Below are 15759 nucleotides of genomic sequence, written 5' to 3'. Positions count from 1 at the left end.
CAGGAAAAGTTCGGTGCTTCATTGCAAACACACTAACCATTGCAGGAAACAAATAGTACATACTCCCTAAATTTTGAAGGAAACTGGGATCTTGTTCCCTGTAATAGGCTTATTCTCGCTTCAAGGCTGAAAGGATGGCTCGCCATGACAGCAAACAAAAAGGATCAAACATGTCGTCAGGGTCACTAGAAGCGTCATTGGAGAGACGTATGCTTACTCTAGTATCGCAATACCACGCTCAATTGCCCGGAGACGCCCGTGGCAAGGCCGCTAGAACGGATGTAGATGCCATCATGACATTTGTAACAAAAAACGATGCATCGTTGGCTAGAAAGCAGCAAAGGCTACTAAAGAAGTCGATCGAGGCTTGTCTTGTTACTTTACAAAAGGAATCTGCTGGAAGACCTGGTGATGGTGGTGCCTTGTAAGTGAGGTGCAATGGACTGGAGCCATTTTGACCTTTTTTGCTCTTAATGGCAAACAGTTCAAACGAGCTAACACGCGTTCGAATTAGCTACAATGATGTGTCATCAGAGGACTCTGAGTTTGAAGATGATCCCTTAATTCAATTAATGGAAGTCAAGGACACAAACTTTCTCAACCGGTCGCTAGTCAATGTATATAACGCCAAACAACAACAGTCACAGAATCAGCAACAGCAACAGGCAGCCGAGAATGGAGTAGTACTCGGTCCTGAATCGTCTATAGAACTCGCATCCAAGACACCATCACAACCAACAACACCATCCGAACCTCAGCACGTTCTCCCTGTAGCCATGTTGGACGAACCTTTACATACCAGTCACGAGCATCACAAGTCGCAGCATAAAAGCTCACGCAAGAGAAAGAGGCATACAAGTAGCAGTAGAGGCGATGAAATTGAATCAGCCATTGAAAAGAAGCTCAAGGAGACGCATGGCGAGACTAATAAATGGCCAACACCTACTGTAAAGTTGAGTGATTTGGGTGGGATTGAGAATCATATTGAGGTATGGTTGCGAATCTGACGTCCGAAAGAGTCAACCATTCGTAGGCTGTCTTGCGCCTTTTTGCTCTCTAAAATACGTTTCCCTTAAATCGTTGAATAGGAGGTACTACAACTCATCGGAATGCCTCTCAAATATCCAGAAGTCTATACACACCTCGGCATACAACCTCCTCGTGGTATACTCCTACACGGTCCACCAGGCTGCGGTAAAACTATGCTCGCTCATGCTATCGCCGGTGAAGCAGGTGTACCATTCATCACCATCTCTGCTCCATCAGTCGTATCAGGCATGTCTGGAGAATCAGAAAAGAAGATTCGTGATGTCTTTGAAGAAGCTAAACAATTGGCTCCATGTCTCTTGTTTATTGATGAGATTGATGCTATTACTCCTAAACGAGAAACAGCACAACGAGAAATGGAGAGGAGGATTGTTGCTCAGTTGCTCACGTGTATGGATGGTGAGTCTGTTGGCAGTAGAAATGCTACGCATGACCCCATTGCTTCGAGCCGTCTTTTTTGCTTGGATGATTTGTTGGAACTCACTGAATAATCTTAAATGTAGACTTGACGCTCGACGCAAACGCGAAACCAGTAATGATAATCGGTGCCACAAACCGTCCAGATTCACTAGACCCAGCATTACGTCGTGCCGGTCGTTTTGATCGAGAAATCATGTTGGGAGTACCAGATGAGAATGGTCGAGCTCGTATCCTCGAAAAGTTGTCTAGAAAACTACGTCTATCTGGTGAAATGGATTTGAAATCATTGGCTAAACTGACGCCTGGATATGTTGGCGCAGACTTGTCGGCATTGACTGCTGAGGCTGGCATGTCGGCAATCAGACGGATTTTTAGAGATCTAAAGATTAATTTGACCGCTTCTGCTACGATTGAAGATAGGACAGAGCAGATGAATGATGATGGTGATCACATTGATGGCACTCTCCAAGAAAAGGTGGATGCTGATGTAGTCATGACAGAACCGACTTCAGTAAGTTGACGTCGCTGAGCGATATGCGCTCCTTTCTTTTCTGACTTTTTTGCTTCTTCTTCTGAGATTTTCCCCGCGCATTCTTATAGGAATCGACAGTCATACCACCAGCAACAACCAGCATACCCATAAGCGATGCCGCAAACCACGACAACCCCATAACAGCCTTCCTCTCAGCAGCCGCAACGCTCTCCGAAGACACAATCGCCTCACTCTCCATCACAATGGATGATTTCCACATTGCGCTCTCCAAAGTCCAACCATCGTCCAAACGTGAAGGGTTTGCAACCATGCCTGATGTAACATGGGCGGATATCGGAGCTCTAACTCACGTACGAGAAGAATTGAGGATGGCGGTAGTAGAACCTGTCAGACATCCAGACTTGTTTGCTCGAGTTGGTATTGCTAGTCCCATGGGTGTCTTGTTATATGGTCCTCCTGGATGTGGAAAGACGCTGTTGGCTAAGGCTGTTGCTAATGAGAGCTGTTGTAATTTCATATCTGTTAAAGGGCCAGAGTTGTTGAACAAGGTATCATCTATGGTAGAGGCGGATTTTGTTTTGGCCGAACCTGATGTTTGTTTTTTCTGTAGTACGTTGGTGAAAGTGAACGTGCAGTCAGACAAGTGTTTGCTAGAGCTCAAGCCTCGTCACCTTGTGTAATCTTCTTTGATGAATTGGATGCCTTGACTCCTGCGAGATCAAATGATTCTGATGTAAGTGCAACATGCACGCTGCGTTGCTAGCTTTTTTTTGGGCTGGAGCTTTTTAGTTGTCTAATCTTTGTCACACTCTGTCAACCCTTTAATAGTCACACTCTGCCTCCCGTCTCGTAAACACCCTCCTAACCGAGCTGGACGGCTTGCACTCACGTCGCCAAGTATACGTCCTGGCAGCGACAAACCGTCCAGACATGATCGACCCCGCCATGCTCCGTCCCGGCCGTCTAGACAAATGCCTATACGTCGACCTGCCGACTCCTTCGGAACGAGTCGAAATCCTGAAAACAGTGTCTGGGAAGACACCAATAGCCTCAGATGTAGATTTAGGTGTTATAGGCCTTGATGACCGGTGTGATGGATTCTCTGGTGCTGATTTGGCTGCTCTGATGCGGGAGGCTTCTGTATGTGCGCTGAAACAGACGCTGAGGAGGGTTAATGAGAGTGCTACGTTGGTGAATGGAGAAGAAGGGTTTGGTACGGGTGCCATTCAAGTGACTGCTTCGCACTTTGAAGAGGCGTTGAGTAAGACTATGGCTTCTGTTTCGAAGAGGGATTTGAAGCGCTACGAGTTGCTCAAAGTCAAGTTTGGAAGCGGGGTCGCAAATGATGCAACCTCATAGTGTATATGATTTCGAGCATATCTATATTGTGGTTCTGATGACCTACTAAATACATAAGCGATCCTTTTTTTATGATTTCATGAGGGTGTTTGCACCATATGTAGCGTTGGCGTTGGGACCTTCACGCTGTAGGTAAGCGTCGAACAAGACTATGACGCGTGTGTCTATCTATCGGCGCTTCATACGTTGCGACAAAAGGCAGAAGCGAAGTATCGACAGATTGTGTTAGGGAGAGTATATCGTCTATCTGTTGTCATTTATTACAATGCATTGTTTCATTATTCGTCCTGTGGCTCGACGTTGGCTGGAGGGTTGGCATACAATTTGTGATCGTGAATATAGTGCAACACTTCGTCAGGGACCAAGTACTTTATCGACAAGCCCCTCTTCACAAATAGCCTATCAAGATCATTTGGATGAGCATTGAATACACAGTGGTGTCTTAATAATCTGCGTACCTGATTTTGGTTGACGAAATGTCGTTGTGTATGTATTGCTTGACCACAAACACGCTTTTCTGTAACGGCGAAGGGAGATTAGTACAAACAATGAATGTCTAGTTAAGGTGTATCACGCAATTACCCGTTGTTTGTGTAATGGATCGTTGGACAAGAGCACTTCTGCCACATCAGTACCAGTTCGTTCTATAATGACACATCCATAGTATCCAATAATGTGATTCAGCTATGCATCAAGTATTGTGTTATAAGAGTCCAATCTTCATACTCTTGTCCAACATAGCTCATCACAATCACGACATACATCCTTTTCAGCCCAAACATTAGGCAATGCGAACGACTGTATCAAATCACCACCAGCCAACAACATGATTCGAATCTTCTTTCTAGATCCATCTGGCAGAGCAATACCACCCTCATTCCCCAAATTCAGGCATTCGTGGAAATGATCCAATACAGGAGCAGTTCGCAAGTAGAACGACTGAGAAGCTTCCCAAGGATCGACCATGAGCCAGTTTGAGCCAATGACAGCGAAATCACACATTCTGACACGGTGAAACCAGCTCGCCAGTCCAGATTTCGCGTAGCCGTCAGCTACTGGTGAAAAGTATCCTAACAGGTGTTTTGTGTGTGTTGTCAGTATTGGTTGTTGTGTGGAGTAATCCGTGTTTGATTGTACCTCCAATCAATTCAAATGTCGACTGATCAGCAAAGTAGTCCATTGCCATTTCTAAGTTGTGATTATGATTGTCAGCAAAAACAAACTTCCGTGCAACAATGTGGGACTTTTGTTACCAAACATCCTCAGATGGAGATATGTAATAGGAGAGAAAGAGCCGCAAGCCACCAGGACTACAGGCGTTCGATCAGGAACTAGAACAGAGGTGGTTGGCAACTTTGCAAAGCAAAACAACAAAAGCCCCCAAATGGGTCAAGATGGCCTACATTCCATGAGGGACTTGAGCCGATTCTTTGGAAAGACATAATCCGGTGGATCAACAGGGATTTGATTTGAAAAAGGAGGGGTATTTTGACGTGACATTGTAGTGGTAGGTAGCCTTGACGGGGTTGATGACATTTTTGTATTGAGTGACGAAAGCTGCCTCTTCAGGCGAGAATCTATACCAGTTGTTGGGATGTATCTACGAGATATGCTGCTTGATAACTTTGATAAGAGCTGGATGGTGTAGATTCGTGCGTGGTTTTTGGTGAATAAGACGACTTTTGCAAACGAAAGTTCCGTCTCAGCTTCCACGCTCGTCACAGCAACAAAAACTTCAAGCCATACGCGTCCACACTTCAATGTAAATTCTTCCAATGAGCCTTACCCTTGGCTTTAGTCAGCCTGACCGTTGGCTTCATAAAAGTCAAAACAGCGAGTTATCAGTCATATCGGTTGCAACTAGGAAGGAGTGAGTAGGCAAATCAACCTGCTCCAACTGCTCAAGATCCAAGATATATTGACACTCATCTCAAATCACGTAAATATGTAAAACTACACGTGATAGTTATAGTATACGTGATTTCTCGCTACAGAGAGCTCCCTATGCGTTTTCTTTCTCAGTATACAGACATTTGCACGTACTTAGAACCTGTCGTCAGCTGGATCCTTCCCCAACTGGAACAAGAAAGATCTTCGAGCAAATTCCTACTTTGTAATATACGACAAACGGCAAACACTCGACACAGATGGCAAATTATGAGGACCAGCTGCGTCAATATAGAATGCAGAGAGCTGCTCAACATCCGCCACCTGGAACAGCTCCTCAATCGACGACTCCACAATCCGGTAGCAATTCATCTCCACAATCATATAGTGACGCCCCTCCACCTAGATCATCTTCCACTAGTATGCCATGGAGTCTATCTTCCATAGGAAATACCGCCTCTGCCGTCTTGTCTGGCCTCCAGCAACTCTCATCATTAGCTGCCACAAATCAACAACCTTCATCAAATCAAGCACCCCAGTCCCGAAGTCCGATGCCCGCCCGCAGTCAGAATACTCAAAGTGAGGCTGACAGACTTTACGCCGAACGAGTACAAAATGAGCTACACGCTGCAGACGATGCTCGCCGAAAACAGGAGGAAGAAGATGAACGATTAGCTAGGCAACTGTCCTCAGAGTATGCAAATCAAGATATAGAAGATCGATACTCTGCACCTCCAACACCGCCCGTAGCGCCTGCTTCCCCTCCTCATGCTGCACTATCTCGTATGGAATTGGATGAACAGCTCGCGAGGCAGCTGCAAATGGAGGACGATGGTGATGATGAATCCATACTCTCACCAAGCAGGATGCCTAGACCCTCTGTAGATAGGTTGCCTGGAGGATTTCCAACTGGTCCAATGTCTTCAGGCTCAAGTGCCTCTGAATTCCGTACAATAGAAGACCCCATGGCTAGAATGTTTAGATCATTAGCAGAACAAAGACAACGAACAACAGCTGAATCACAACTTTTTGGAAGTATGCCAACCAATGACGGTAAGCGTTTTGATGGTTTTTAGCCAAACGATCGATCTACATGTTCGACGATCGCTCTCCGATGCATCGCAAATCTGACTCTCTGTTTTCTAGATCCCTTCCTCGCCTTGTTGAGAGCAGCACCTCCAACTCGGCCTCAAGCTGGGAGCACATTCACTATAATACGAAGCGGCAATGGAATCGAAATCCGATCATCATCAGGAAACGGAAACGCAATGGCAGGTGGACTTGGAAGCTTGTTGGCTCAAATGTTTGGGGGTGGAATGGGTGGTGTTGGTGAGGCAGGACATGGAGCAATGTCGTATGAAGAGTTGTTGGCTTTGGCTGAACGTATAGGTGCGAAATCAAAAGATTCAAGTTTGCAGTTATCAGCATTGACACAGCTTGTATATTTGTAGGGCCAGCTCGAAATCAAGGTGCAACACCCGAGCAGCTCAGTCGCCTACCATCAACTACATACAAGTCTACAGGAGGTCAAGCTGATGCTGCCAAAGCCTGTGCCATATGGTAAGCTTGATTGTGAATCGATGGTGATCTCTTATGTACTCATGATTTGCTTTTTTGTTAGTTTGGAGGACTTTAAGGATGGAGACAAAGTTAATCTGTTGAAGTGTTCCCATCAGTTCCATGTTGAATGTGCCAAAGCCTGGCTCGAACGAAATCGAACATGCCCTGTCTGTCGGGCTGACCTCATTACTGGGGCAGCAGCATCATCCTCATCTTCACACTAAATTTTTTGCACATAAATCTTTTTCTAAATATATCTTGCTGTGGGTTGTCGTATATGCTTCTCGCTCGCTGGCTGCGCGGGTCCTGTTTTGTCTGTTCCCTCCTGCGTAACCAATACAAACCTTCAGTGACTTCAACTCGCAAAAATCAACACGATGAAGTTTGAATGGTTTAATGCTCCAAAATCATTCACTGGAGACCTTTTGAAAGGTACTTTGGAAGTGAAGGCTTCGCCAAGGACTGACTTTTGGAGGTCTGTCAACTTTTGCAACTTGCGTTGCCTTGTTCAGCAATTAACACCCTTTGATGCCTATAGGAAGCCTGGAACTCACTGGGATACTGGAAACTTTTATTTTACGGATCTTGCCAGTGACTTTGAAGTACGAAGCTCTTTGTAACCCCCCATGCGTCAACGTCAACCAATCATTTTTGGAACTAGGTCGAAGTCACATTCAAAGCAGACTACAAAGTGGAATATGACCAAGCTGGACTTATGGTACGACTGGACTCGACACATTGGATCAAAACAGGCATTGAATTCGTACACGAAAAAGTCTTGATATCATGTGTCGTGACAAACGACTATTCCGACTGGTCGGTCGGCAAACTTGACGCTCCAAGTGGATCAGTCGGAGATTGGCCTGTGACTCTCAAAGTTGCACGACGAGGGTATGGGACTCTAAAGACTTCAAGTTACTCTAACTGTCTGACGGCCTTTGACACTTAGGAAACTCATTCAAGTGGATTATAGGGCTGGGAACGACACTGAATGGTCTATGATACGAACTGTGAACGTGTTCGTTGATGAATCGCTGCCATTGGCGGTTGGGCCGTTCATTGCATTGCCTATAAATCCTGATGGGATGGTTGTCACGTTCTCTGACTTTGTTTACAGAGATACCAAGGCCATCAAGCCTGCAGAATAAACTCGAATATCATCCAGTAGCATTATTATCATTGACTCTCTGAACATATCTTCATCAAAAGATTTGCAAGATCGAGGCTTTTGTTTATTTTATCGAAAAAGTTATGAAAAAACAACGTAGTTTCAGACGTAAATGTTTAATACTCTCTCTCTTACAAACGGGCAGAGACAGAGGAAACAGCGGCAACTTGAGAAGCAAGACCACGGATGGTCTTGACGGCAGTGTTAACCATCTCGTTTACAATGTCGGCAGCTGGGAGTACGTCATCAATGTTACCAGCGACTTGTCCCATCTAGTTGAGTTGTACATAATGAGTTTTCTGCTGACTTTGAGGTACCTGTTGTAGTTTGAAAACTTACCAATAATGGGTACATTTCCATCATTTCTTCGGGGTCCAAGTCTCCCTTCTTTTCCTTCTCTTGAATGTCGTGGTAGAGAGGTAGGATACCTTCGGATGTTAGCTTTTTGATTTCGTCGGCACGGCTGGTGGGAAAAGGTTGAATAATTCTTAGTTCAATACTTCCACTTGCGATAATCGAATCCATTGCTTCTCGTACTTGTTTTCCCAGTCCATGACGTAGGCACTCTTGTAGACACGGAGAGGACGTCCAGATACAATCAAAGTACGGATCTATAGCGCAGAAAAATGGCGATCGTCAAATAATGGAAGATGTGTCATCGCCATCAAGAGCAAACTTACGGTGTCAGAGGCACCAGCCTTGATGATAGCCTGTTGGTGACGAGGAGGTGCACCGGCTTCCTTGGAGTTAACGAAACGAGTACCAACCCAGACAGCTTGAGCACCCATGGATAAGGCCATGGCCAAACCACGACCATCGTAGATTCCACCACCAGCAACGACGTATATTGGGTTGCCAGTGAGAGGTGATTTTCTGCCTTTGACGACATCTACGACCTTTGGTACAAGGATGGAGGTTGCGATTTCTCCAGTGTGTCCTCCACCTTCGGATCCTTGACAACAGATGAGATCGACACCGACTTCCAAGGCTTTGAGGGCGTGTTTTGGAGCACCGACCATGTTCTATAGGGGCAATGCGTGTCAAGGAGCTGAAATAAAAGAGGTGTACAGGATGCAAGGGTGTTGTCAGAAAAACACAAAGAACGAACCATGACGTGGACTAATGGACATAGGAAGTCAGTAAAGCGTAAATGAGTACTGAAGAAGCGATAAAATTATGGATTCAACTTACTTCCAGCAGCGTGGAGCTTGTCAACAGCCCATTTGGGTGGGACACCGACAGCTGATACGAACAACTTGGCACCACCGTTGATAATGACGTCGATCAATTCAGGCAATTTACCGTGGGTGTAATCGTGGTTGGTCTTTCGTGCATTGCCTGAATCAAAACTTGGGTGAGACTCGAGCTCAAATGCCTCGTATTTGTAGTACTTACCTCCGACTTGAGGAAGAGCCAAGTCAATACCGAATGGTAGGTTCTTGTCGATCAAAGCAGCCTTGAGCTTTTCAATTTCCTTCTTCAAGGTTTCTGGGGTGAAGGATAAACCACCGACAACACCCAAACCTCCAGCGTTGGAGACTGCACTGGCTAATTCAGCACCGGCTAAGAAAGGAGAAAATCGATAGTGTAAGGACGAAGGCTCAAACGTGAGAAATTGTCAACTTGACCCTCAGGGTGTTAGAACAGCCAGTTTCTTAACGATCGAACATGGGGGATGTACTTACCAGCTTGGTTCATTCCAGCCAAGATAATTGGGTGACGGATACCGAGTATCTTGGTCAACTACAAGAGAGAAATGTGGTTCAATGACATGCCACGTATTACGTGGGTTTTCAAGCTAATATGGAGGTGTACGGGTCTCAAAACGGGGCATAGACACAGGAATAGTAGCAAATTATGGAGGCATTGCAATTTAGACAAAATATTGGTGTTGTTGGGATGCCTTGTCTCTTTGAACCCATCCTGCACCATTACATCATAACAGCACTAATTGCCCGACTTACTGGAGTGGTGAGAGTCTCAGTTGGAGTAGCGTAAGACATTCTGATATAGATATCTCGTGTGGTTCTCTGTTTTGGTTGAGGGTTATTGGTGTTTTGAAGTGTGAAGGTCACGGAAGCGAAATGCAAAAAAAGCCAAAAATTACAGACCCGGGGAAAATGGTTCACGCCGAGAGGGAAGGACGTTGAATCGCAAACGGAAATCGTGTTTAAACGATGTCGATCATATCCTAGTTGACATACAAGCGTCGGAGATCTGCTCAATTTCAAGGATGCTGTGGGAAAACAAACGTCCAGTTTTTGAGTGTTGGATTACAACCTTGTTCGCACATTTTCTACGTTCTAGGACTTGAAACATACTTTAGCGTGTAACAACAGCGTGTATAAAAAGGAATGAGAACTGTAACGCAGAGCGATCGGTACAGGTTTTATGCCAGAGTATCGCATTTGCTACTATTTGACGGAAGTTGGCACAACCCCCTTTCCATTGACAAACAGTCTCTTCGGCATCAATACTATCGATTCTCAGCCAATGATATACAAAGTAGTAGACTTCCGTTACATTTGGACTTGGAACTTGGAAAGTTCGATCTGCCTTGGAACTTTGGCTGCTCTTGATTGCGAGTAAACAAGATCTAAACTAGTGAGGTTTGGGCAGTGCTGATTTATAAGAGGCAGGTTCAGTTGATTCACTGTGCTAATAGGAACCTTATTTGTTTCTCGAGACGACGACCATGAGTTCTTATATATGATGCAAGATCCAGTGGTTGTGCAAATTGACCCATAATTTCAATTTCATTTAGAGAAGTAGCATTCGCCAATACTGGTTGATTCATGACCATATCCGGCAGCTGAAAGAGCTCCATGGCTTGTAATGTATCTTTATTCTTGTCTTGTAAACACGAGGCGGCTTCCGCGTTTGCTGCGACTGTCGTTGTTTCGCCATCTTCAGCTTTGCATAGACTGAACTCTTCCAAACCTGGAGAATGGCCGTTCATGAAGTCAGCTTCCTTGTCCAAATATCCCAACTTTACACGCTTCAAGCACCTAAACGATGCCATTACAGCAGCGGTCCAGTTTACAAGAAGACATCTATACAATGTGACGGTATTCAGGGTGACTCTACTACCAACCGACAGGGCCGCTATAACTCGGGAAGGCAACATCTGTAACAGTCTTCTCGTATGACGTCCTTTGCAGCGAGGTAATCAACGATTTTAAGCATGATTTCGTTTGGCAGGCGAATGTCCGTCCACATTATATCGCCCAATTAGAAATTGTTCATCGTATGGTAAGGATGATCAAAACATCGTGAAGTGTTACGTCGTTGTGGCGGTGAACAAATTTTGCCAAAGGAAGAATGTCACGATTTGAAAGAATCTTACCAGCGATGGCAGTGTCGGAGTCAGGTTCGGACTCGGTGTCAGAGCCTCGCGTAGTTGTGAAGTGGTTGATGATGATGGAGTTCACCGGGCCAGTTACGCGATATAGAGACACGAGACACGTCCAAATTGAATCCAAGCAATGAATTTGAGAATATCAAAAACGAATGTGAAGCTTGACTGGTCGGATCTCCGATTACGATTCAACATTCACAAATAAATTTTGCACGAGACTTACTTGTCTAATATGGCACGACGAAATACTAAAGAGCCAGTAGCTGCGTCTAATTTCACGGTAGCTATAGTCGGCGGAGGTCTTGTTGGATGCTTATCAGCAGTCTACTTTGCAAAGCGAGGTTGGAATGTCAACATTTATGAACGACGTGAAGGTGAGCAGAACAGACACGTTTCTTGTCGTAATTCCTACTACTTGGCGATTTGAGCGTTTGCATTCTTCCTGGTTCAATTGCTCCCTTCAAAGTCCACACATCATGACATTGACCAAACACCATTTCCCGTAAAATCTAGATATCCGATTGGACACATCCTATTCAGGCCGATCCATCAATCTGGCCTTGTCTGTAAGAGGATTGGCTGGTCTGAAGGGTGCTGGTGTCGATTCCATAGTCCTTGAAAACATGATACCTATGAAGGGTCGAATGATACATACTACCATGGGAGAGCTCATGTCTCAACCATATGGACTCTTTGGTGAAGTAAGCTTCTATAATCTCTGATCAACTCGTATTTCTCTTTGCTCATTTTATGTACAATGCGACTAGTGCATCAACTCTGTGGATCGCAAACTCATCAACGAGCATTTGTTGAATGAGGTTGAGCGCATGCCAAACGTGAATCTGTACTTCCATTATAATCTAATTCAAAGCGACTTTGATGGAAAGACGCTCCTGTTTGGTCTTAGAGATGGAACTCAGGTCACAAAACAGGCTGATTTGGTTGTCGGAGCTGATGGTGCTTTTTCACGTGTGCGAACTCAACTCATGCGAGCTACAAGGCAAGTTATATATTGTGAGAGATGAAATGTTGCTGTGAAGCTATACAGTGTGTACGAGGTTTTTTCTGCCATGCCAACACTCGTTTTCTTACGTAGGGTGGACTTTGCTCAGAAATATATAGATTGTGGTTATGTAGAATTGACCATCCCTGCTGGTCCAAGAGGATATCTGATGGACTCACACCATCTTCATATATGGCCGAGACACACATTCATGTTGATTGCTCTTCCCAATATCGTGAGCAAAAACGATCCAGCTATTCGTGCTCCACGTAACTAAAATACTTCACACATTAGGACAAGTCATTCACAGTAACACTCTTTATGCCATGGTCTGGATTTGACGCCATCAAAACCGAACTAGATCTAGTGACTTTCTTTGAAAAGACCTTTCCTGACGCTCTAGCCTTGATTGGTCGTGAATTACTAGTCCAGGAATACTTTGGTAATCCAAAAGGCTCCTTGATATCTCTAAAAGCAAACCCATGGCACCATCTAGATAGAGTAGTGATTATGGGCGACGCAGCTCACGCAATGGTACCCTTCTACGGCCAGGGTCTGAATTGTGGATTTGAGGACTGTCTAGTCCTAGATACAATCCTGTCCAAACATCTAGGAACACCTGGATCATCAGGATCTACAAACCCAACACCCGTAGCATTAAGTGCAGCATTAGCTGAATTCACATCCGTACGACAACCAGATGCTGAAGCTATATGTGATCTGGCAATGCACAACTTTGTTGAAATGAGTGCATCGGTAGTTGAATGGTCGTATCTGTTGAGAAAGAAGGTGGAGGGGTGGCTGCATCGTCTCATGCCTGTAACCGTTATACCTTTATATACCATGGTCTCGTTTACGCGTATACCGTATAGTGATGTTGTGAGAAGGTGGAAGAGACAGACAAGGTGGTTGAATATTGCTGGGTACGCGGGATTAGGTCTTGCTTCGGCGATAACTTGTCTTGGGTTTGCTGTAGCGTGGAAACGGTCTGATGATATTAGAGATGTTGTTGAAGAGTATGCTGGGAAGATAATACCACGATTTTGAAATGGAAACAAATGGTTGTATTTTGGATACGTTTCTTGTCTCGCAAATTACAATAGTAGTTCCGTCACTTTTGATAATAAAACACAGTACCTTCGTACAACAATTTAAACTTTGTTTTTGGAAAACTACTAGACTACACGGACATACTACATGACTGATCGAATTTGCGTCTTGACATTTTTAAGGGCACTCAACCCAGGAAGGTTTTTGGGGATCGCTCCAGCCTTTCGTGCACGCTCAAACGTACGCAAGAACATCTCAGTGGTATCAGCAACGCCCGTCCATCCAAATTTACGTGCTTTGGCAGTTGAGCTAAAATGAAGCCGTTATATCAGTTTGTGCTGTGCTTTTTTGCGCCCCAATGGCAGACAAAAACTTAGGTATCAAAGCAAAGAATTGCTCACAAGATAAGTGGCACATTAGTCCCATGTATGCATGCATCCATAAACCAGAACGTTGCTGAATCAATACTGGTTGGATCCACACCAGGATTCTTTGCAACGACATCCGTCCATATTTTCTTTCCTAGTCCGGATTTGTTGTAGTATGACTCCAGTTCCAATACATGGGCTGGTTCAGCAGGGTATGTCTGTGTGCCTGTTGGTAGCTTGGCTCCAAAGTATGCTGCAAAGAGCGGCCATAGACGTGCGTATGAGAATGGGTCGGCGTTTAGGACGTTAAAGTACTGTTTGGTGTTGGAAGGTTTGAATATGAGTCGACGAATCGCTGGCAAATGAGGTTTTCTTCTCGAAGCGTTTTTTTGCCGACTTAAACAATATGGTCAACCAACTTACTTCCCCACCACATTTAGGCGTTGTTATGGCCCATACATTGAACGCTGCGAGGTACACGACGTCTGTTTCATCGTGTGATGCATCGAATCCTGAAAATGTAAATACGTTTGAGCAAAAATTGCAACAACCACAAAAATACAGCCCTATGATGTAGGAATCAATTTCAGCTTTACCTTGCCCATTCGCAGGCCAAATCAATGGTTCACCCGTATGTGCCTTCAACGCACAGTACAGCATGATCGTCGTAGCAAGATTCATTTGGCTTTGTCGCGTGAAGCCCATGATGCCGGCTGGTATCGTCATTGTCTGATCGAGATGGAGAAAGAGCCATTCAGTAATGTGTTACGAGCAATTTAAAGACAAAATTCATGATACAATAATCGTGGAAGGAATTTTTGGCTCACCCAATCCCATTGCTTCCCCTGCGACAACGCCTTAACCGACTCCATTTGGTCCAGATAGAAATCAGCGGATGGATCTGGAGTGTCTGATTCCATGAGTGGGTTTGGACGCACGACTCTGTGGACGCCGTACCACTTGGCTATGATGTTTGAAGCTCTAGTCAGCGTTTTATACACAGGAGGTACTTTTTTGCGTACTTGCCTCCAGTTTGCAGCAACACTCTAGCCAACCTCTTTGAAACAATATCCGCAGCCTGTACTCCTTGATGGCATATCTTGGCGTTGGCTCGACGTTCTTCGGGGCCTTGCCATCCGTCGATTAGGACGTCTAAAAGCAATGTGTTGGAGTTTTGCTCGCACTGGCAAAAAAGCAAGGTCTCCGATACGTACATGCACAGTAAAACACATGAGTAACCTCCTCAACACCACCCTTCCTATACTTTGCAACAATACTATCCAAACTCTCCTCGTTCAAATCCGCTTGAACCCACGTTAAGCGTCCGCGGCCTTGTTCGACGTCAGAGATTTGAGAAGGTGAGAATTTCAAGTCTTCTGAGAGCTTAAAAATATTGTAAAGATAATAGCGTCAGGGTCGAATTCTGTGAGAGCAATGAAAGTTGTGATACCCAAGTCTTGTTTGGAAATCTGCGCGAGACCCCAATGATTTGCTTCCAGGAAGAGGTGGGCTGAGCGAGAAGATGCTCGATGAGGTAGGAGCCTGTTATGCCGTTGGCTCCCAAGATCAGAGCAACCTGTAAGATGTTGAATGTAACGTTCAGGAATTATGGGAATCCAAGCGATTTTGCTACAGGGAACCCCGATAGCATGCTTACCTTGTTCGGACCGTTAACGTCTCTCATTGTCCAAGCTGTCGCAAGGGTTATTGAGGGTCTTTGGTCGATTTCGAATACAAAGTACACTTTTTGCAGTTTTGGAACACGAAACGTGACGCGGACAAATGTTCGTGATAACGTTTTTAAAATCAGAGTATGGAATTCCTGTATGTTGCGAGCCTTTGTAGAAGGTCTGAGTTCCGCAAGCCCATCTCAGCCTTGACCTCGATTGAAGTTGAAGACACGTCCATTCATTCACGAATTGTACTGCGTCTTACCTATGCGATCGCTCTCGAAGCCATCATTGACCCGATTTCAGAACACTAGACCTGCACTTTCTATTGGTACCTTCGAGTCATTCAAACAATTACTTTGTCACAGCTTATCCA

General features: G+C 45.0%; 5 protein-coding genes across 5 annotated transcripts; 2 read left to right on the top strand and 3 right to left on the bottom strand.

Annotated features, from left to right (window-relative positions):
• Positions 1-170: 170 nt before the first annotated feature.
• Positions 171-3319, top strand: SmJEL517_g00083 (uncharacterized protein; the record flags this gene model as incomplete). Its single annotated transcript, XM_031166013.1, has 7 exons — positions 171-424; positions 515-989; positions 1089-1446; positions 1551-1978; positions 2068-2508; positions 2571-2693; positions 2789-3319. The coding sequence occupies 7 exons, from the start codon at positions 171-173 to the stop codon at positions 3317-3319; spliced, it is 2610 nt and encodes an 869-aa protein (XP_031027783.1).
• Positions 3320-3597: 278 nt separating this feature from the next.
• Positions 3598-4855, bottom strand: SMI82 (nicotinate-nucleotide adenylyltransferase; the record flags this gene model as incomplete). The annotated part of the gene is made up of 7 exons (XM_031166012.1): positions 3598-3718; positions 3778-3836; positions 3902-4003; positions 4082-4389; positions 4457-4507; positions 4573-4650; positions 4723-4855. 7 exons carry the CDS (start codon positions 4853-4855, stop codon positions 3598-3600), a joined length of 852 nt encoding a protein of 283 aa, XP_031027784.1.
• A 3210-nt stretch (positions 4856-8065) lies between these two features.
• On the bottom strand, positions 8066-9937 carry SMI81 (nitronate monooxygenase; the record flags this gene model as incomplete). The annotated part of the gene is made up of 9 exons (XM_031166011.1): positions 8066-8206; positions 8274-8397; positions 8472-8545; positions 8615-8956; positions 9043-9053; positions 9126-9272; positions 9330-9497; positions 9620-9677; positions 9899-9937. 9 exons carry the CDS (start codon positions 9935-9937, stop codon positions 8066-8068), a joined length of 1104 nt encoding a protein of 367 aa, XP_031027785.1.
• A 1587-nt stretch (positions 9938-11524) lies between these two features.
• On the top strand, positions 11525-13342 carry BNA4 (kynurenine 3-monooxygenase; the record flags this gene model as incomplete). Its single annotated transcript, XM_031166010.1, has 5 exons — positions 11525-11666; positions 11806-11993; positions 12060-12306; positions 12415-12530; positions 12590-13342. 5 exons carry the CDS (start codon positions 11525-11527, stop codon positions 13340-13342), a joined length of 1446 nt encoding a protein of 481 aa, XP_031027786.1.
• A 146-nt stretch (positions 13343-13488) lies between these two features.
• On the bottom strand, positions 13489-15397 carry SmJEL517_g00079 (uncharacterized protein; the record flags this gene model as incomplete). The annotated part of the gene is made up of 9 exons (XM_031166009.1): positions 13489-13654; positions 13747-14027; positions 14137-14225; positions 14310-14442; positions 14541-14694; positions 14736-14865; positions 14928-15096; positions 15164-15289; positions 15371-15397. The coding sequence occupies 9 exons, from the start codon at positions 15395-15397 to the stop codon at positions 13489-13491; spliced, it is 1275 nt and encodes a 424-aa protein (XP_031027997.1).
• Positions 15398-15759: the final 362 nt, after the last annotated feature.

The sequence above is a fragment of the Synchytrium microbalum genome (genome assembly GCF_006535985.1).
Source record: "Synchytrium microbalum strain JEL517 chromosome Unknown SmJEL517_scf0001, whole genome shotgun sequence".
Lineage (NCBI taxonomy): Eukaryota > Fungi > Chytridiomycota > Chytridiomycetes > Synchytriales > Synchytriaceae > Synchytrium > Synchytrium microbalum.
The sequence above is the reverse complement of the archived record's forward strand: the minus strand, read 5'-3'. Positions and strand labels throughout refer to the sequence as shown.